Consider the following 22616-nt stretch of genomic DNA (forward strand, 5'->3'; position numbering starts at 1 on the left):
AAAAAAAAAAAAAAAAAAAAAAACCAAACAAACCATGCTGCAGTATTAGGTAATTTAATCTTGTTGGCAATGTAATAGTTATGGTATAATCCCTTGCATTATAAAAGTAATTGCCATAATCATAACCTACATTCAATTATTTTTCTACAGTGCAGCTGCAGCAGTTTCCCACTCCCAACCTGCCATCCTATCACTGAGGAAACAAAAAGGGGCAGAAAGCAGAGCTCACAAAACACTGCTACAGCCCATCCCTCTCCCTTTCCTAATAGCAAGTGACTCCCCATCCCAGTTAATAAAGAGCTCCTTGTCCCTGCATTATGGAGTGTAATCTTTAAAAGATTACATTCTCATTTGGGAACAAGCCAAGAGCCAGTGGGAAATTCTCTAGTAAATTGGATAGGGAGACAACAATATGAAGGGCAGCTGGATGAGAGCACATTTTTTTCAGGGCATTCCTGTTCCTCTGGTATTGTTAGAAGTCCCGCAGCCTTGGTTCTTTTCACTGCTGTGTTGTCACGATAATGCTATTCAAGAAGGGGATACGGATTAACTGTTTTGAAGATGGAATGTGAGGAAGCGAATATTGAAAAGCAGTGAGGAAAAAGAAGGAAAGCCCAATTATATTTTTTGAGCCTTACCGTCTTACATAAATACAAGGGAAGTGCACTCTGTTGTGAAACACTGTACTAAGTGACTCAACTACAATAGTAAAGTGTTTGGTCTTGTTTTTACTCAGACTGCCACCAGGAAGCCAGTTTGAGCCCTCCATTGCTAACAATATACTAAGAAGCACTTTGAAACATATCCCTCATTGCCCCTTTTCCCTTGCCTTCATCTTCTCACAGATGCATCTGCTTTGTGGAACCTGTTTTCACCCCACACTACCTCCCATCCTGGATGGAGAAAACAAACCAAAACAACATGGGACAGGCATCCTTATCTCATTTGAATACAGAAGGATGCCAGTGAATGGAAAAGTCAGTGAGATGTTAATTTTATTGTTCTTTAAAACTGTTTTCTGAGGATATAACAAAAATTTATGTATGCAGAAGACTGGACATGTGTTTCACATTAATTTAGTCAATAATAATGCATATCTACTACTACCTCTGTGCCACATCTTGTTTGAAAACAAAGTCTCAAGAAAAGAAAGTAGAAAGAAATTACTTTCTTAATGGACCAGGTTAATGAGCATTTCACTAGAGAAATAAGTTTTTTAATCACAACATGAAATTGCAATTAATTACGTTTCACAAATGGAAAAAAATATATTAGAAGGGATTTTAAAAAAGAAAGTTGTAACAGAAGAGCAGTTGAAAGATTATTTTTATTCTTAGACAACCGTCAACTAAACTGCAACTTTTTTCACCTACAGAGCTCAAGTAACAATAGCTACCTATATTTTATACGAGGCAGTAACAAAGATGCATTAAAACAGAAGATTGGCTGCAATTTGGGAAGTCCTGATTCAGCAAACTATCTCTTCAACAAGCCCCTATACACATGCTTGAAGTTAGCCACATGTTTAAGAACTATTTAAGTAGATGGTCTTTGGCCTCATTTCAGAAAAGCATTGATATACACATTTAACTGGCTGAGATGGATGAAGCAAAGAAAAGGCACTGGGATAGGGAAAGTGTACCTGAAAAAAATTCAGGCCAAACAATAATCCACAAAGTAAGAACTTATGTGCTAAGGCGTAATACACTTAATGCCTTTCCTAGTTTTCCTGAAATGTCTATGTTGGCATGCACATGTGCATGAGTTTACTGTATTGGAACTAAAAGATAGTATTAATGGGAACTATGGTAACTACTTATCATTAGAGAAACAAGCCTTACAGAGATATTACATGCCATGGGATATGAAGACCTGAGATAAGAGTATGAGGAAAATCAAATACATTTCAAAACAACTGAAAGCAGAAACAACAATATCCCTTCTCTCTCTTTTTCAGAAAAATATTCTAATACTTATCAGCTGAACATCTCCATCTTGCTCTTGTCAAGGGATGCAGCTCTACATCTCTATTCAGCATTAAGAGGAGAAACTGACTCAGTTTCCACAAGGCATAATTTCATCATCAAATCATCCGCCTGCAGTGCCCAGCAGTCCTCAGGCTGCTCTGTATATCTGGCTGTTGAGAGAGGAATTACTGAATTGTGGGAAGGTCCTTCAGACACCCAATTTACTAGACAGCGGCTTTTCAGACCAGGACATTAAAAAAAAACGTGCAGCCCTTCAGCAAAGTGAGCAATCTGATCATGCTCCACTCCATGAACAAGGCCTACTTGGAAATGAACTACAAGAAAGCAGCAGCTGTGAAGTATGGCAAAACTGTGCCAGTGCTGGTGAACGGGAAACAGGTGAAAATCAGCATCACAGAGAAGCCCAAAGCATCTATGATTCTATGATCTTCAAATTCTTATTTTGATGGATACTCCTCCTCAGCTCTCTATCTAATTGATGTTGCTGTTCCTCTTCTTCACTGTGAACGTTCCCCTTCATTTTCCTAACCAGGTCCTGGCTTCAGGTCAGGAATAAGTATTTTATATATATACTTTTATATAAGTATTGGTGATTAGTACTTCTTTTCACACCTTTCCCCCCTTCAGCAACCCATACTTTCCTGCCTCCTCTCTCCCATACAGTGTTAGGACACGAGGGATGACTCCAAAATCAGACTCTACCATCAGTAGGAATGACAGGCAATATATTTTATTTTCCTCATTGCTAGAAAAAAATGAGGTCTGAGACAAAGAAAAAAAATACTGCTGATAAAAACACAAAATGAGCAGATGGGGCAGCTTTCTTCCACGTGCCACTGCCATACCACTTCTCAGTGAGAAGTGGTGAAGCCAAAAGATACCCAGCTTCCTTTCTGTCCCAACAGCAAGCACAGAGAAGAAAGCAAAAAATAAAGAGAAACCTCTCCTCAAACAAGGGAAGAAGAGGAGAAAGAACAAATCTCTCTTAACACAAGAGGGCAAGCCACACTGCACACACACATATTTACTTTAATGTCTGTTGAGAAGGAACTGAGTGACCTAATTAGCTAATGACTGTAGGGCACTTTTAGCCAACTGAAAGGTGCTGTGGCATGGAAGTCAAGAACCTCCATCATTATATGCATTACACTGGGAGCCTGTATGGCTCAGAGCCTGCCTGAGCAGTACTCCCTTAATGTGCATCTTTTTATATTGGTGGTGAACTATTTTTGTGTTTGTTCAGGGTTGTTTTTTTGGTTTTTTGGTTTTTTTTTTACTGCACTTCCTTTTGCAGTTGTCTCTTCAGGTTAGAAATTCCCTTTCTAAGTGAGAAGCAAATAGTCTAGAGCCTGTGTGTCTTTCATCAGTGAACAGCATCACAGGTTTTTACCAACCTCACCTCTCACTCATCTCTCAGGCTTTCTAGGAGGAGAAGGAGGAAAACATGCTTGCATGCAGAATATGATTTGATCTGTGATTGTAACTTGGGCATTTCTACCTGAACTACAGCTTCTTTCAGTTGATATCAACAGACCTCCTTTAGAAAAATGATGCACAGCAGAAAAGACCAACTGCTGTTTGTTGTTGGAGAACAGGGTCAAAACAAAATCCATTTTGCTATAGTGGGAGGAGCGATTAAAAAGCCACAACAAATGAAAAGAGAGAATACAAAGCTTACAGGACAAGGTAACAAGTTTCCTTAAAATTTACCTTGTACATCTTTTACTGAGACTCAGAAAATGAGTAAAACATTTTAAAAAAAAGTTTCCAAATAACTTCTGGCATAAAATCAAGAGGGGCAGTAGTCATTTTCCAGAATTCCAAAGAAAGGGAAAAAAAAAGACTTCTCCAGAAGCACAACAATTTTTCTATCCCCACTGAGCATATTTTTCCCTCAAGATGATTTCACTTAATAACAGTACGCTGCAAACAATCATTAGGCAGGAAAAAGAGGGTCAGGACAGGGATAACAAAGATGAAAAAGAAAACTGCTGAGAGTTCACCTCTGGTGTTTGTCTTGAGGCACCCTTAGGATTCAAGTGGGACTACATGCATTGTATTCAAAGATTTAGTTCTTTTAAAAACAAACAAAACTGGCAAGGGCCATCAACCAGAAAAAGTTCCTCTCATAATCATAAAATAAGGTCAGTTCTTGTTTATTCTTTTATATGATAATCTCAACTTCTCTATTGATTTTTAATTTTTTTTTTTAAAGGTGAATTAAACTTTAAGACTAATGTCCATTTTCTGCAGGGACAGCTTTTTTTTTTTTTTTTTTTTTTTAAATAAAATTTTTTGATATTTTTTCAGCTTTTTTTTTTTTTTTTTTTGGCTGGGCTTTCCTTATCAAGTACTTTGAATCTTTTATACAAATTCTGGGGTAGCACAGTCTTCTTAGCAGCTTGTAGCCATTGAAAAGCAAGGCAATAATCCACCTAGGTTTAGGGCGTTTTCATAGAAGTGATGCAGAGCTGTGTCAATTTTAATGTTATGCTATGGAGAGTGCATGTAGCTCTCTCCACTTTAGAGGATTAAAAGTGACCTCTCTTACCAAAATCAATAAGGGCAGCTTGCTGTGACTAATAGGTTGTAGAAATTCAAAAGAGGCTGTTTGTAACACTGAGTTCATTCTCCTTGCCCAGCCCCAGACTGGCTGGCAGATCTGCACTTTGACATGTACATTCACGTGGCAAACTAATGTCTGTTATCCTCCCGGGGACCAAGCAAGCCACACACGTTTCAAGGAAGAAAGCAAACTGATATTTAGTTGATAAGAGAGGATTTGGCAACTTCTGTAAAGAAGCATGTGAGAGAAAGCAGAACAATAGTTAAAATGTATATTTCTGCATCTCTGGTATGGTTTTTAAAAGAGCCAGACATATTATCAGGATCTCAGCTAAGTAATCAGATACTTCACATCTCTCCATGAACTGAGATTTTTTTTCTCATCTCTGAGGAAAGGCTTATTCTTCCTTCAGATCTTTGCATAGCTGCAATAGGCAAAAAAAACTTCAAATTCCATTAGGGTCAGTGGAGCTGCCCCCACAGGGTATGAAATTATGCATCCAAAAGTAGTAATCGTTTAACTACTGTAGTACATGCTCAGTTGTTCTGGCTTCTCTTAACCACTACTCCTTCAGTTACTCTGAAGCACTTCAGTTCTAATGATCAAGTTTGGTGGCTTTTAGTAAGAGAATAATTTTGCGCAGTATTGGAAAAGGGTCATGCTACACAACTGCTGTAAAGCAAGTTTCTTATTTCTCATTTTGTAACACTAAAGGCTACCAGAAACTCATACCAGGACCTCCTACTTTACGATTAAAATACCCTTATTCTCTTGGATGCTTCTAACTTCCAATTTATTTTGCTTGAGGTACAAATTTAAGAAGAAAAAAAAAAAAACCTTACCCACAGTACTTAGCATGTAGATATTTTATCCATACAACAATCACCATCATTGTCTTTATGCCAAAAACACAAGATTTGCCTTGGGGGAGCAAGGGAGAAAAGGGGGTGAAGTGGGAGAAACCCAACTGTAAAGGTTTAGGAGTCCCTATGGAGGTTTATAAATAGATGACTGCCATGTGCAAAATGTGAAAGAAATCCAGTCAACATTAAAACTCGTTGCTGTTTTGAAATCTTATAACTGTGTCCACTTTGACAGTAGACAAAGTTTGCAAGCAAAAAATAAGTCAGGAAATTATTAGCATTTGAATTTTGGCAAAATAATAAATATGTAGAGGTATAATCAATAAATAATAGGAAAGATCTGCAAGTGAACCACCAATTAATAATAAATAGGACTTGGCACAAAGTAACTGCCAATGTGGATCTCATTAGATGGCCATGGAACCTGTTCCCACAGCAGCCCTTTCTGAGGGAGGGAAAGGTGAGGTAACCAAAATGTCTGCATACCCACCCCCTCACAGCCCTGGAGCTCCAGGATTGCAACCACCTGGGCCAAAATGACAACCTTATGCTGAGTGAAGGCCATGCCATGGTTCTCCAGTCTTTAACTGATAGGTTTCCCATTCTCAGCTTTTGGACCTTTGCTCTGAAATTCCTCCTACACAAAGATGACCGAAAACGTGCAGCTCTCCCATTCTCACTGGAGAGTGAGAATTTCTCTCTCTTCTGCTCACCTTTTATTAATGATACCTCTTAAAAACAGAAATGCCCCCAAGCAAGCAATATCAGTTAAACAGATAAATAGTTCACACACCAGGCAGGGAGAAGGAAGAGGGGAAGAGACCCTGACTTATTAGACTAGAAACAGACATACCATATTAATACAAGGAATAAGCATATGGTTCTAATAGACTTTCTTAAAATGATTTATCAGCTGTGATTAAGCCCTCAACCAGCATGTCTATCTTCATAAATAAAATAAAAGTGCACCTTGCTCTGAAATATATCAGCAGTATCTTATTACCTAACCAACCCAATAGGCTGCAGTCCACTTAAAATTTGGCTCTTGGGACCAGAGTTTGTATTTAATAGCAGAATGTAAGCTCTAAGGAGATTGCCAAGATTTACAGGCTTTACCTAAAATACAGACTTAGTGAAAACACTACTAGGAGCAAGGTTTATCCCTTCATCAGATGCCATCCAGTCCATGCTGCTGTAATCTAAGCATGTACCAAGAAAGCTGTGCCATTAAAAACATCCATAGGAAGACCAAGGCAAAACACACAACAGCTATGCAGTGTTGTTCTGAACGAAATATCAGAATGAAATCAGGCAGTCTTCCTTTTTTGGGGATAGCCAAAATATACAAAACACAACCAAAACCCAAACATTACAGGAGAGTGACTCAACTTCATTGGGACAGAGACAATATGAAGCAGAAGGAAAGTGGACTGCCCTGACTGAGCTCTGCAGGGTGATTCATCAGCTGGAATTCAGAAGAACATGGAAGGATTATGGCTAAGGAGATTTAGCTCAATCAAAAACGTATGCCCTCAAATATTGCCTTTCTGCATAATATAGGCTGGAAAAGCATTCAGGCCTTCCCTCAGAGTATGAGGATCTAAATACAAAAATCCATTCAAATACGCTCCATTGCAACAGAAGAAGATAAGACAGACCTGCCTGCCAGCAGAAAATAAAATGTACTGACAGAAACAAGTGAAGTTAAAGCCCATTCCTCCAAATATTTTTGCAAGGTCATGTTATGAACTCTGTTGTCTTGAAAGTTTTTCAGCACAGCTCTGTAACAGTTCAGCATGCTAACAAAGTGCCTGGAATAAGTGTCTCAACTACAGATATATGCTCAAAACATGACTCAAAGTCACTGGACCAAAGTGCCAACTGCAGAATTCCTATATAAAATGCATCACCACATGTCTACTATGAAAGCACCATAAGTTAAGAAAAGCAGCTGAAGTATAGCAAGTCTACCCATCTGGAGAGAGGAGGAGAGCATTCTTCCTGTCTTTAGCAACGCTGAATAACAGCTGATAAATCTTTAACACACATGGTTTGCGCGATGCCCTGTGCTGAGACTGCGGAGATATGGAATCAATCCGAGGCTCTGCCACAGACTTCCTCTGCAATTTTTAGCACATCACTTGAGTCCAGATCCTTTATGGTAGCTCAGTGATTTGCTCCTGCTTTATTTCAGTGAGAGCAAGACACCAAAATGCCTTTGAAGATCCCTATCAATCTTTTGGGGTTACAGTGCTAAAGATATTTTAGGAACCGAAAGACACAGAAAACTGCTTGCTTGGTGGAACAGTGGAAAGGACCCAACTCCCTTGGAAATATCACTCAATGCTTGCAATTCTTTCAGGAGCCTGGTGTACTGCTATGAAAGAGTTCTGGAAAACAGCATCTTCTGCAATCTCCTTTTCCTTAGAAGATAAGAAAAAAAGCATTCTCCTTCTCTATAAGAATGTTGCAAAAGTTAATTTAGAAAAAGGTGACTATAAACTAACTGTAAGCCCAAAAGTAGATGAGTAAGACTTTTTAACTTGATGGAATTAGCACATATGAAAATTCAACCCATTGGAGAACTTCTGATACAGGGTGATAGAGTATCTTTACAATACTTGAATACACCACGCAAAAGAAATGCTATGAAATTAAGATACTTCAACACACATACAGATGTTACATTCAAAGATTGAGAACTATTACACTTCAATCTGAGTCTGGGGTAATATTTTGGACTTTGAATTTTAGAATTTTGAGTTATTGACAACAGCTTAACTGATTGATAAAGCAACAGTTGAAGCTATTACTATTCCTACAATTGTAGGAATTGTAGGAAAAAAAATACAATTGTACCCTGGCATTTAAGTACTATATTAACATAAATCTTTCTTAGTCTTATTTTTCTTCTGTTATACAACCCACCACATAATACATTCAGTCATAAGAGGAGAATAAGCAGTCAGAAGGAACTTGAAAAAAAATGATTCTTCTGACATGCTTAAATAAGTGTGCATGTGTGTTTATGATTGCATAATTTAAAAACTATTAAGTAGTATTTAAACACAGGCCTTTGTTTTCTTCGGGTGTACAACATGCCAATCAATGAGGATTGAAAAGCGTTCTGGAAGAAGACTTGCTTATGAGTTCGTTGGTTTGTAATATTTCATGAGTGAAATACAGTTGTTTCTAAACGCTCGTCTCTGAAACATGTACATGAACAATATTCTTGTTTCACCTCAACCAGCCCCCTAAGGTTTAGCATATTTTCAAGGGAAGAAGGAAGCTAACAGGATTGCTGTAGAGGCAGGGCACATGCTCGGAAGTTATACCATTCTTCATCAGCACACTACAGCACTGACACTACTTCTCACAAGACCATACTCAAGTTCAACTTGCAGATATGCTGCAATACTAGAAAACTGAAGCAAAAAAAAAAAAAAGAAAAGAAAAAATGTTCTTAAAACACGACTCTGTGTTTTGCACTTTAATCACATGAACATATTTGACCATAATTTATTTCTCCACTGGACTATTTCATTTTGCTGATACTTTTCTAGCAGAAAGGTGCCTATGGTGGAACAGCACGCCTAGAACAGGAGCATTAAGTCAAGCAGAGAACTTGCTGGCTATGAGCTTTCTGAACTGGTCGTGAACTTCCCACATTATAGTCAGACTCTAGATGTAATTGTTTACATATTATCTTGATGCACTAAACACTGATTAGAAGATTTCAAAATGACAGGATATGCCTTCACAAGCAATGCATGCAAATTCCAACAGGAGTTATTTTAAAAATACTTTCACGTTGAAAACATTCAACTCACTGCTTCTAAAGGTTACTTTACGTGATATTCTACATGTTATAAGTGTAATTCCATTCTGTCTTATTCCATGCAGGAAAGTGAGGCATGATGCATTTTAATAAAGCAGGTCCAGTTGTTCAGAAATGAATCCTAACCCCTCCCATCCTTGACAATTCCCTCAGACCCAAACATAATGCTCAAAGCATGATGTGGCAAAAGGGCTTACCAGCAGCAGAAATGGGCATATTTGCAGGTATAACCCATCACAAGTTCCTTAGATACTTAAATGCTCAGAGCATTGAAAGCCTAAAACATACAGCTAGCACAAAAAGGTGCCAGCATATTCTACTTTGTTGACCTGGGTTGCAAATTTTGCGTATGGCAGAGCTGTCAGTGCTGCAAACCTCAAGTTCTTAAGAGCTGTAGTATTTACTCTTCTGAAAGTGGAAACTTTATAGCTTTTACCTATATTAATTTTGGTAGCGAGTTTGACAAGTTTGTGTCAGGAAGAGTGCTGTTAAGATGATACAGAAAACCTCTCCCATAGGATTACCAGCGTATTTCTTTCTGATCTATAGCATTCCTTGCTGTCAAGCATTGGGTCATTCTTGGAAGAGACCTTGTGCTAATATTTAATGGTATGGGTAATCAAAGTGACAAAACAAGCTGACAGTTTCATTTCATAGAATTGTTAAGGCTACAGGGACATGTAAAGACCATCTAATTCCAACCACTTGCCGTGGGCAGGGTCATCTTCCCCTGGATCAGCCTGTCCAGGGCCCCATCCAAACTGGCCTCAAGCACCTCCAGAAATGGAGCATCCACAGCTTCTCTGGGCAACTCCTGCCACTACTTCACCAATCTCTGAGTAAAGAATTTTCTCCTAAATTCTAATCTAATTCTCCCCTCTTACAGTTTAAAACCATTATCCCTTGTTCTACAACTACAGACGCTTGTAAAAAGCTTCTTCTTGTCTTTCTCATTTCAGTTCAAGTCCAGGGCATCATCATCATTATTAAGTCCACTCAGTCCCCAAGAAGAAGACTAATCCAAGTGTATTTTAAAAGATGACCCTTCATAGATGAGCTTATAGTCTTTGCAGGTAAGACACATCAAGTATGAGAGGCAGAAAGAGACACTACTCTCACTTTACACAGAGAGACAGTGATTTGTTCCAGGTCAAACAGCTGGGATATTAATGCACATGCAGTACCTCAGTACTACCATTCCCAGAAGGGTACAGCAATGGAATGGAAAGTATAGCAATGACAGCACAGCAGCATGACCCCAGGCTACAGCAAATGAAGACCTGCTCAAATGCAACAGCCACAGGCACAGAAATAAAGGAAAGAAACTGCTTACCTTCTGACCTCAGGGACACAGTGATCTCCAGAGAGATACCCTTGCCTCCACTGCCTACCCTTCAGTAAGATCTGGGAAGAGGTAAATCCTGGCTCACTCAAGTGCATTGCTTACACCTGAGCTCCCATTAGTTGGCTCTGCCTTCCCACCAGGTGTTCAATCACTGGTTTGAGTCATTAGCATTTCTGCTACAGGTACACATACTGTTCCTAGAAGTGTTCTCTCAGCACTTCACAGCTAATTTGGGTTGTCACCAACCCACTTAACCAGCTTAATTGTAACAAATTTTCATAGATTACCCACAGGCTCCCACTTTCTTGAAATAAATAAATAAATAAATAAATAAAGAGGGAAAGAAGGAGAAAGAGGCTAATTGGATTGTATCTTTTGAGTTTTCAAATGATGACTCCCAAGAAAGGGAAAAAACAAAAAAAAAAAAAAAAAAAGTGTTTTTCTCTTACAAGATTTCAGTGTCATGCTGTGTGCTAAGCCACAGCGATATACTAAAATAAACAAAACTTTCTTTCAGAGTGCAAAGAAATTAACCTGACAAAAATATTTTCACAAGACTTTTCTGTTCCATGAGTAAGTTTTCTGCTGGTATTGATCTCCAAGCACTGGTAGGTCCATTAGGAAAATACTACTTTGCACTTACTCCAGGTACAGGCTGCTAGAAGCATTTTGTTAGTAATAGTTATAGAGGAGTTCCTTTTCTTTTGTGGCCTTTGTCTCTAGCATTTGCATAAAGCCCTGCTGGGACCCACTTCAAAATCCTACCTGTCAGTTGGTAATGTAAGAATGAACATACAGCAGACTAATTGAAAACACAGTATGAATGTTACAGGTTTAGGTAACCAGTGTGAATTTAACCTTTCTTTAAATTTTTATTTAAATGATTTCTCCCTCCTCCTGTCATCCATCTGAACCCTTAAGATCACCACTGACAGCTGAACAGATCGATAGAAGGAGTGCAGAATAAGACATCCCAAGGTCACTAGACACCTAGTATCATCAGGTAACCCGATGCCCTTTCGTAGGCTTTAATCACATTACGCAACTACTTTTTGTGAGCTGAAGTGGACTCTGGAACACCAAACCTCCTAATTTACAGCTAGTTGCACAGAAGTTCACATCAGTAGATTTCTACATATTTCCAGTTCCCAAAAACAAGTGCCATACAGAAAGTACCACCTAAGAATCCTCTTCAGTACTGATACTTTGCAGAGATGTAGGAACATATAGATTCCCTTGATGTTGGCCAGTTCTCCCCTCTGCAACACACAAGAAACAACTAAAGCGTACAATTAGATACATTTATTATATTATAATTCTGTTTCCTCACATTCATCATATGCGTAAAGCTGTGAGGATCAGAGGTCAGTCTGGGATATTTTCCCAGCCTTTGACCACAACTTGGACTCTCATATTTGGACTTTGTACTTGCTCATTTTACTATGTCACAGTCTCTCCTCTTCTCTTGTATCTTCTCCCATCTTCCTCCTCATAAGCCACAAATTTCTAGATTCTCTTCCCATATTCTTTCTATATCCCCGCTCTTCCTCTCTTTATCTCAGCAACTAGTGCTCCCACTTCTTCCAAAAAGTGCTCTAATGCCTTTACTTCGCAGACATCAAAGTATTTCAAAGATCCCTAAATGCTGCTACCTCCAGATTTCACAATCCCAAGCATCAACTCAGGCACACGTCTCACATGTATGAATTTTGAATTGGACAGCAAAGCAAGTGATGCAATATACAGCAGCTACAAGAAGCAACACCTATATAGGAAGCAGTTGCAGTTGGAGACGCAGACACATGAAACTAACGCTGAGGCATGCGCTAAGGAGAAGTGCCTTCTGGCTGTAGCACCATAGCTGCTGTGTGATCTTCTTTCCATACTTTTAGCCTATGTACCAGTTAATGTTCAAGTTAGACAAACAGACTACTGTGAGAGTTAAGTCAAACAACACAATGTCCAATAGATGGAGAACCGCAATGGCGGGGACATAGCATATGAATTTCCAAGTACTGCAGAATGTGTTCAGTAATGTGTTTCAGTTCTCAGAAGCAACCAGATCACTGGATGCATATTTGAAAAGTTAAAATTTCATGCATTACCTCTTTGCTCTGTAGTGTATTGAGCTGTTTCACAGTTCCTTGAAAGTTTTAACATCTCTTTAGGATGCCACAAAACAATGTAACAACCTTCAGGCGCACAAACATGCAAAATCTGGTAAAGAGTGGCCTATATAACTCAACATGAATTTAAAAACACTAAAAGTAATAGAACAACTACTGCAAAATTGATACATTATCTACTAAGCTAAATTCCCATCCCCTACCCCAGCATGAATACTTTGTGATAAATAGACGCACAACAAAGCTGGCAGCAATGACAGCTAAATCCAAGGATCCACTGTGATGCAGAGGATAGATCAGCACTGCTTTTTAAACTAAATGTCTTCTCATAATTCGCACTTCCCTGTAATGTATTTCAGCAAGTCTGCAATCCTCACTTCAAAAGATGATATAATTTTCCCAAGCCTCTCCCTCAAGAGGTGTGTGGTTTTTATTATAGTTTACTTAAAAGCAGAGACTTGGAATCAAACGCTGGCAAACACATTACACACTTTTAGAAACTTAATGCTTGCTTTTTTTGTTGGTTTGGGGTTTCTTTTGTCAACTGCTAGGATCGTTTGAAAAGCATGTCACAACTTAGAGTGCCACCTAGTTTCTAACCCAAAGGTTACGAGCTGGTAACAGAGTTCAGTCTGCTTTCACCACGACTGTTAAGGGGAGGAAAGGTTCCGCCTGGTGAAACTCACCCTTTTGTTGTTTTCTTCTTCTTGTGCCTTCCTAAACTCGTGCTCTAAGGAGCAGTCAATGTCATTGAAGAGGCCCACTTCCTCACAGTTCTTCAGAAAGCGTGTCGGTGTAGGAGTCTGATCTGAGAATATGAAAAGAAATGATCGCTGATATTTACTATTTGAAGTAAAGGGAGACAGTCTGCCAAAAAAAAAAAAAAAAGAAAAGACGAAAAAAAGAAAGAGGTTCTAGCTAACCTTTCCAGGCTGCCCCACTCCTACCGCACCATCATTAAAAGCAAACCACACAGCACTGAAGTCTGACACTGTGCACTGCAGACAGACAGTGCTTGCCAGCAGTGTCTGAAAGCAGGCAGCAGTCATCGTTCAACCAGAAAGAAAACAGGCCAGATTTTCACAGAGCATGTAACACAAAAGTATATCCTTCACATGTGGAAATGGTCATTATAACTATGCATAAACTTCCAATAATAGCTGTGTGCAAAACAGCGCACAGACCGCATTATAATGCACATTTACACTGCAGCATGCAGGTAAATGTGGCAGACATGCACTAACTCATGCCTTCAGAGCTTGAAAAAACACCTCCAATGAGCACGTCTCTGAAACACATGGGGTGTTAGCCACGGTATGAAGTTCTGCTTCTAGTGCAATTTTCAAAGAAATGAAATAGCATCAAGGAAAAATAAACTCTGACCCCAAAGAAGCATCCATATCTGTTTTATACCTAAAAGTCATTCATAATACATATAAACTATGAGATCTGGACTGAAAAGATTTTTAATAGTTTTCTGCATCTCTAGGAATATTTTTGCCCTCTCAAAAAACCCAGGGTAGGGCAAGACTATTTTGAATCTCACAGGCTGTAGGAAATCAAGCAGGTACAAGATTTTCATCTTCTTTTCAAAAACCTGCAGGACAGATGAGCTAAAGTGCTCTGTAGGGTGTTGCTTAAGCAATGACTTTGGCTGGTCCTTGTCCATTAAATGAAAAGTCAAGCCCAAACTTGGGAACTATCGTCTCTTCAAAGACCAGCTCTGAGGCAACACCATTCATTCTGGGGCAAGTTCTTTGCTACTGCACATCAGCATGCTCCCAGAACTACAGTACAGAACCACATTAACAAAACCTTCTCTTGCATGGCACTTTCTTTTTCTCACTTCCATGCTCCAGATCAAACTGCTTTGGAGTACCTAATTTTATGGAAAGACTGAACTGTCTTGAAAAATCAACTTCTGCATACTCATAGACAACTACTCTATTGTCTGAAACTCATTCTTTAAAGAAGGAAAACTGTGTCATACTAATCCCATTGCCTATACCGGGCCAATTCTGACCTCAGAAGAAAGCATCCCACTTCAGCTGAGCTCTGGAAGAAAAAATTAGTATCTTGCACCTAGCTAAGTTCAATTTAGATCCAGTATTTCACCATGACAGGGAATAGTTACCAGACACAATAAACATCACATGATCAGAATAGAAACACACAGCAAACCCTAAACAAAAAGCAGCAAAAAAGGAATGCATTCAAGAAGAAATGCAGTTTCCACTTGAAAAATAAGCAATTGGGATCCATCTTCTGCCCCATAAAGCCACAGTGAAGCTGATTTCTACCTGTAGAAGGCATAGTTCTACAGGCTTGACTTTCTTAAGTAGTATAAGGGCTAGCACACGGGTTTGCATTTATATTTTTGATGGAACAAACTGAGATAACACAAAAGGCAAATCCTTAATGTTAAAATTCTGGTTTATTTCTTTTGGCTTGAGCATTATACTTGTGAGCGTAAAGGAAACAAAACTCAAGTGTTTGGGAACATGCATGTATTTATCTATTGGTTTTCACAGTTTTTTGATTACTGTATTACCAGGCAGAAGCACAAGACTTTCCAAGAATCTCACAAGATCTCAGCATAAGAGGCCAAGTCAATGAGTTGCTGACACTATGGAGCCTGAGGGCACTTGCCACTGTGTAGGTCCATACCCTAAACAAGAAGTGCCAAACTGTTCTCTGGGAGTAACCTTACTGATCTCAGTACAGTTTCACCAGGAATACCTTTGGACTATGGACTGCAATTTGCAGTGGAAGTGAAGTGTACTGAAAAGAAGGAGAGATAAACCAAGTATTACTTTAGCAAAAAAAACATGACTACCTTGTAGAAAAATACAAAAATAATCTTTGCCAAGTCTGACATAAAAGGCACGTAGATATTTGAATGCGAGGCAAATACATGAAACATCTTATTTTTAGAAGTGGCATATTCGTATCAAATAAGCAAGGTATCATTTTCATGACTGAGATGAGAAACCAGGGTTTCACAATAAACAAGCCAATAGCACCACATTCATCAAAACTAAAAATCCTAAGTTTCTCTGTAGTTGCTTGAATCCAGATATACAGACATATATACATAATTTTTTGTGTGTGAGGAAGGGGAAGGAGGTGCAGGGTATCTACCTTACCATGAATAAGGTCTCATTTTTTCTCATCAAGATGTACAGTTGTTCAAGAAATCAGGAATTACTTTAATAGATTACATCAGCAAATTAATGGGTAACAAGTTGATTATAAGGTATGTGTAACAGAAACCAATATAATCGTTTTTGGTCTGTTCAGCATCTATTCCATAAATGTAAGACAGAAAGAAAAAAGTTCTCCATTAAATAAATAATTTTAACAGTGAAAACAAACCACCCAGAGAAAACATACGAAGGCTTCATATTGCTTTCTTCTATGTGCAGGAAGAGTGTGTCTTCTGTATCACAAGCAGACTGAGATAATCTGCTCTGTTTTGGTATCTGCAGTGCGCTACACCCAGTCTTATCAATTAACTGCTTCATTATCTAAAAGCATTAAAGCTGGTAGTTGAACTACATTATTTAGATCACCAACATATTGACATGGTAATCTTCAATGACTACATCAGTCTTCCTATACAGTTGCTGTAGCTTCTATGATTCAAAAATCAGACTGGCAAGAATTCTAAATGTGATTTTATTAAAACAGACTGTCCCTCTTTCCTCTCCTCTCTGTCAAGGGAGGGAAAAAAATACCATGAAAGTACCATCATTAACTCCAGCCACAAAGCCTCCTGGAAGACAGCTCAGCGAGATATAAACCAAGAGACAACTTTCTGCTTTGTTCATCCTTCAGCATCTGTGGAAACCAGAAGTCCATGAAACCTCTGTGTTTGTATGACAGCAAAACTGATGAGGATCGAGACTTTAAAGCATCAAGACTTTATTTTGCACAATAATTATACTGCACATATACTGCATCCACTTATTTCAAGACCTCATATCTACCAAATCCATTGAACTTTGTTTGCTCCTAACACAACTATTTAGCCCCTGGAAAACAAGCTCTTCCTTAGGTGATGGAAGAATTTGCAGAAGAGTTTACTCAACACTACAATTACCCTTAAGCATAAATTAGGTGTGCCCTCATGTTTTAATTGGGAAGAATATTACAAAGGAGACCCTAATATAAGTTACACATTCAGGTCTCCTAGAATTAATAAAATATTCCTAATTCTCAGCACTTAAAAATGCATTAATAGTTCCAACAGCTTGTGCCTGACCTCACTGTTCCCTGTTTGGTACAAACAAACCTTTTGTTGCTATCACTAGCGCCCACAACTATTGAAGGCTCACTGAGAACAGGGCTCTGATTTGTTGTAATTCAGCAAGTGGATGTGCCAGACCCATCTGGACTAAAACTCAGACAGAGCTAGCACTACGCTCAGCATTCCTGCTGAGGACATGCATTACTGTACAAAGCTGTCCTGCACGCACAGTGTTATCCACACAGGCCTGACTTTCAATGGCCCAAACTGCATTTTTAACTGAGAGCATCTTGGGATTTGGCTCACTCAGGGTTAACCCTAGATATCCAGCTGCTAAATTGACTGGCCATCCCAATCAGGTCCCATTGTTTAAACAAAAGTCTTTCCATCCCAAGCTGCTGCCAGCAATCATTTCCTTGTCTTTCAGGTTTCTCATCTACCTAAATGAGCCATCAGCCCATTACTTAGCAAGTTAATTCTATCTAGCCTTTACCACTAGCTTAAACACAGAACCCATCCTGCTTCAAACTGGGCAATAAATATTTTGTTCAGCCTATTACTCAGATGAACCATCAGCCTCTCTAATAACGTAATCATAGACAGAAAAGCTGCAAGAAACAAAGTTTAAATAAGCCCAAAAAGTGTAAGTAGATACATAGAAGTATTAATGGAAGACCAGGAGGTCTAGTCTATGCAGATCCCAGGGTAACCTATTCCTTCTTAAAGCAGAAAGGTCAGCAATCAGATTCTGACTTTAACTTCACACACAGAATATATTTGGGCTGCTGAACATTTTGAAAAATATGTCTTCAGTGTTTGGAGCGATGCATCTTTGTTCTCTGAGCACACTGAAAGTATACACTGTAAGGCAATAGGAAATTTTTACTTAGTAAAGAAAAAGAATCCTTCAGGTATTCACTATGTTTGTCTGTGTGGTTGAGTCTGTGTGCATGTGTGTGTTGGTTGATTTGTTTTCATTTTAATTACCAAGATAACAGCCTCAGAAAGGACACTCAGTCTCAATATCTTACTTTCAAAATAACAGCCTTTCTAAGTACAATCCCAGGAAATGCCATGTTAGTTTGCAGCATATAGTTCATTTAAATCATCAAGTAAATCATCATTTTGTAAAACCATCAAATCCCAGAATTCTACCTCTCAAAGCATGAATGAAAACTTTAAAACATGATATCCACTAACAAAAGAACTGAAGAACCAAAAGAAAAGCTACATGAAACAAGCTTTGATTTGAAAGATAAGAAAAAAAAGAAGAAGAAAAAGAAGAAAAAAAAAGGAAAAAGAAAAATTTCATAAGTTCAGAGTTTGTATTGAACATTAAACTACTGCAAACATTATTCATCCTCAATAAAAGCAATCTAACAGCACAGCTCCAAAGTGTAACTTGATTCTTCATCTTTAAAAAAAAATGTTTAGTCTGATGTGCAGTAATAACAGCCATTTCGCTTGTTCAGCTGCGGGCTTTGTTGAAGTTATATACTTACCCATGTTATACTTTCACACAATGATAACAAAGTCTGACTAACAGGACTAGCAATGAAATTTGAAGGGCTGCCCATCAAGCAGCAACAAGGAAAGACTCATGTCCTGAGACATTCAGTAAAGTTTCTTCATTGATGCAGCAAACTACCACCCAAGTGTACTAAGAAGCTCAAGGTCATGAGACCTCAAGTAAGTGACAAGTACAAGAGTAGAAGAGGAAGAAGTGGGCCCAGGTGCACCTGGCCAAACTACCCTCACAGTAGAAGGCTCCCCGTGAACTTTACTGCTAAAAGATTAACTATTTAAAGCGCTGATTGGACTTTCTGTCAAGGTGCACATAACATGTACAACGTGTCTTCAATCTTTTCTCAGAGCTTGCTCATGTGAGTTTTTGAAGAAAAAAGTGCAACTGACATTTCATTGTTAGGCAAAGTGAGGGACAAAGAAGAGTACAAGAAGTCAAATGAAACTATATTTCCTTACATCCAATCATTTTGCACTCTACTAAATTCATTCTAGATAAACCTCCCCATGTAAATCACAATGAGAAAGAAGATGAGCTGATCAAGGAAGACATAAATTACCTCACTGGCATGGGCATTACCTGGAAAAGTAATACATTTGCACTGCCTTTGGCATATACTCTTTTTTGTCTAGAGATTGATTGTGTTTCTACCAAAAGCTCAGAAATAAAACAAAGTTTCCATACAGGTAAACCTAGCCTCTCCTACATCTGGTAGCAGCACTTTGAGGGAGACCTTTTCCTCCACAAAGGTGGTAGGGTTTCAGACCCTTCTAAAATATGATATGTAGGGAATCTCAGTGTCCCTCCCTCCCAAAGTTCAGTCCCACACAGCTGCCAGAACTTACCTGGAGGGAACAATCTGTCACCAGGCATTAATATTTCAAAAACAAAAAAGCTTTGACATGCACATCAAACTACAGAGTTTCAAAGCAATGTAAAGTGCAGTTAGCACAACAGCAAAGAGATGATGTCTATTTCAGTCAACCTAACTACAAAGTTTCCTACAGGAATGACTAACCTAGAAAAGTTACACAAGATATTCCATGTTAACTTGAACAGCTCTCCTTTGGCTAATAAAGCTGCAAGTGGAAACTGTCCATGGCTCTCACTACAGCAAGGTTGTAAAATAAAATGCACACAAGAAGGAATAATAAATAACATTACTTTTTTTTTTTTTTTCCTGTCTTTTTAAATGAACATCAAATTATCCAACAGAAGAATCTCTTGACTATAATGAAATACCTCTTAAGGACCTTCTATCCATTTATAACATCAGAGAACATAAACCTGTTTTAACTGTGGTAAGGGTGACAGAGCACTGGAACAGGCTGCTCAGAGAAGTTGTGAAATCTTCTTCTATGGAGATATTCAAAGACCCATCAGGACACCCATCTGTGCGACCTATTGTAGGGTATCTGCTTTAGAAGAGGAGTTGAACTCAATGATCTCCTGAGGTCCTTTCCAACCTCTGCAATTCTATGATTCTGTGTGATTCTGTCCATGTACTTGAAGTTTCTGAATTAGGTCAAAAATTGCCAGATACCATAAAATTTGTTCTTCAGCCAGCAAAAACTTCAAAGAATTGAAGTAAATGTAGGAGTTAGTTGATAACATAGTGAGCTCTTTGCTAAACACACCAAATGAGTCAGAATAGAATCAATAATTTCAACTAGGTCATGGAAATGTTTTTATTAAACGCTGACTCCACGTACAGAACAATATCTACCTTTATATATAGCACATAATTTTAACTTTCACTTGCTAATCAATATTCCAGATCTTAGCAGATTTTACATAAGAAACATGTTCCTCCTTCCTGAATCATATTTTGTTTGGTTTGCATGCTGTGCTGGTACAAGATCAAGCACCCCTCAGGTTTTTTAGTATATATTGCCAATAATGGTTCTGATAAGATGTGCTTAGTGCATACTAAGTATCACTGATATGAGATTAACCATCAGAATGGGTGATGAACTACGTCTTGAAGCACAGACGATAATGTAATGGCTATCTGAAAGCATGCAGCCCATTATTTTGTATGCACTAATTACGTACAAATTTTTTTCACATTCTTTCTGAAATAATGAATGGAATCAAACATGAAGTGCCACGTTAAATTATAGTACACAACTGGGGAAAAAAAAAGAAGAGACTCACTTCTACACAGCTTAAAAAGGGAAGAAATAAAAAAAGAAAAGCAGCATCAGTTAGTAATGCTGCATCTTGCTTATTATAGGGCAATTGCTGCTGCAGTTCTTTGAAACTACTAATGGCAGAAAATTTAAAGAAAAAAAAAGAAATAATAAAATAGAATGAGCAAAACTGGAAAAAAAAAGAAAAAAAAAAAAAAAAAAACACCAGGAAGATGAAGGCAAATGTTTAAGAAAGATGCCTGTTTCTTTTTTCCCCATATATCATTAATTGTTCACTACGCAATCTAAGAATAAAACATCTTAAACTTTAAGGTATGTAGATTTCCCCGGGGTTTAGGTGGGTAACAAAACAAACATTTTTCAGTGTGTCTCTGGAGAGAGGAGGTCTGCAATGCTTCGATACCAAGGTCTGCATAATGACGAACAAATCCACCAAGAGAACAAAACAAAAAAGCCATACACAAAGTATCAAGTTGCTGACATATTTGCCATAATCTCTGAGAACACATATAGCTTTTCACTCTCATTATTACAGAGGATATTCATACACAAAGCACAAACAATACATCCCTCAGAAACAATCTGTAGCCAAAATGGTCACAACATTCTGCACTTGTACATACTTAGTTAGCTGTCTGCATGTAAAGGGCCCTCACTATTGGTAGCAGTGGCGTAAACCAGTTCATGCATTTTGCCTTGGAAAGCAATCCATTGGAAGGAGCAGAATCACAGAAGTTACCAAACATAAATGGAACTACTCTATTCAGGGGACCAAATATACTCTTTAGAAACTGCCCTAGAGCACAACTCTTGCCAAACAAAGTTCTAACAAAACTAAGCACTTTCACAGAGCGAACGTGTTCACAGTACAGATGTTTTCAAGCAGTTTCACTGCCAGAGGACACTGCCTAGTGCAAGAGCAGCACTTTCTCATTTGTGCTACCAACCAAACACAGGATTCTGTGGGCACAACTGCTATGCACCTGCTGCACAAGCCCTGCTCTTCCATGTGCTGAGTTCTGGTTCACAGTAATCTTAGTCCACTATGGCATCTTCAACAATAAGGAAAAAGCTAAAATCTGTTTGGGATTAGTTCTCTGATTTCTCACAGGTACCTAAAGTCCCCAGCAAAATCCAAATCGAATATTTGCAAACCATCGCTAGTGAACTATAATTTTCATAAAAATTAAGTGTTTAATCAACCAGTGAGGAAGAACCTCTTAATCATGATACAGGAGGTACCTGAAATGACAATAGATGGAGGAATTTTTGCTAAGCAGACACTCCTAGATTACGGTAAGAACAATTAACCTTGAAAAACCTATTTCAAACAAGAAATTAAAAAAAAAAAAAATGCAAAAAAAGAGGGTTAACATCCACACAGACGTCCATTGCAGTCTTTCTCTACAACTACTTCAAAGCCTGACAAATCCTAATGATGTTATTCTTAAGGATTTGTTATGATAGTTCAAGGAATATACAATAGGAAAGCGAATAGGTGAGGAAAGAAATGGTAAGACTAACATTAGTTTGACCTTACCTGGCAGTTGTTGATTGTCAGCAAGCAACCATTGTGTGGTTACTCAGACCAGAATATAAGAAAAGCACTTAAGAAGCTAATGACTGTAATTGTACGTAAACATATTTCTGTATAACGTCTGTGTGCGATGGGGGGAAGTGATGAGAGAGAGACTTAATTCTAGGGAGAAAGAATACTGGATATTACCCCCTGATTTACCTTTCTTCAGCTGAAGGATTTACAGCTATTTACAGTGGGCAGGCCTTTATAAAGGTGATTCACATGATGTGGCCTGTTCCAGCTGCTGAAGGGAGCCTGTCAAACTTAAAATAGTGAGCCTTACAGGAACGGCACAAATGCACTTCATTAACACGCTCACTGCTGGCTTCCAGGTGACATGCACTTAAGTGCCCATATTTCATTGTCATGTTGGCAAGGGAGTCA

General features: G+C 38.4%; 1 protein-coding gene across 2 annotated transcripts in view; it reads right to left on the reverse strand.

Moving 5' to 3' along the window:
- The window catches only part of CREB5 (cAMP responsive element binding protein 5), a 245531-nt gene that overhangs the window by 184077 nt on the left and 38838 nt on the right, over positions 1 to 22616 (reverse strand). Inside the window, exon 4 of one of the 2 annotated variants that reach the window (XM_042888951.1) lies at positions 13413 to 13534. In XM_042888951.1, the coding sequence (XP_042744885.1) occupies positions 13413 to 13534 (122 nt within the window). Of the gene's footprint in view, positions 1 to 10588; positions 10638 to 13412; positions 13535 to 22616 lie in introns of those variants that run through there. The other variant, XM_042888952.1, reaches the window with a different exon arrangement.

Source organism: Lagopus leucura, unplaced genomic scaffold (assembly GCF_019238085.1).
Source record: "Lagopus leucura isolate 7727_CA_CO unplaced genomic scaffold, USGS_WTPT01 Super-Scaffold_100157, whole genome shotgun sequence".
Taxonomy (NCBI): Eukaryota; Metazoa; Chordata; class Aves; order Galliformes; family Phasianidae; genus Lagopus; species Lagopus leucura.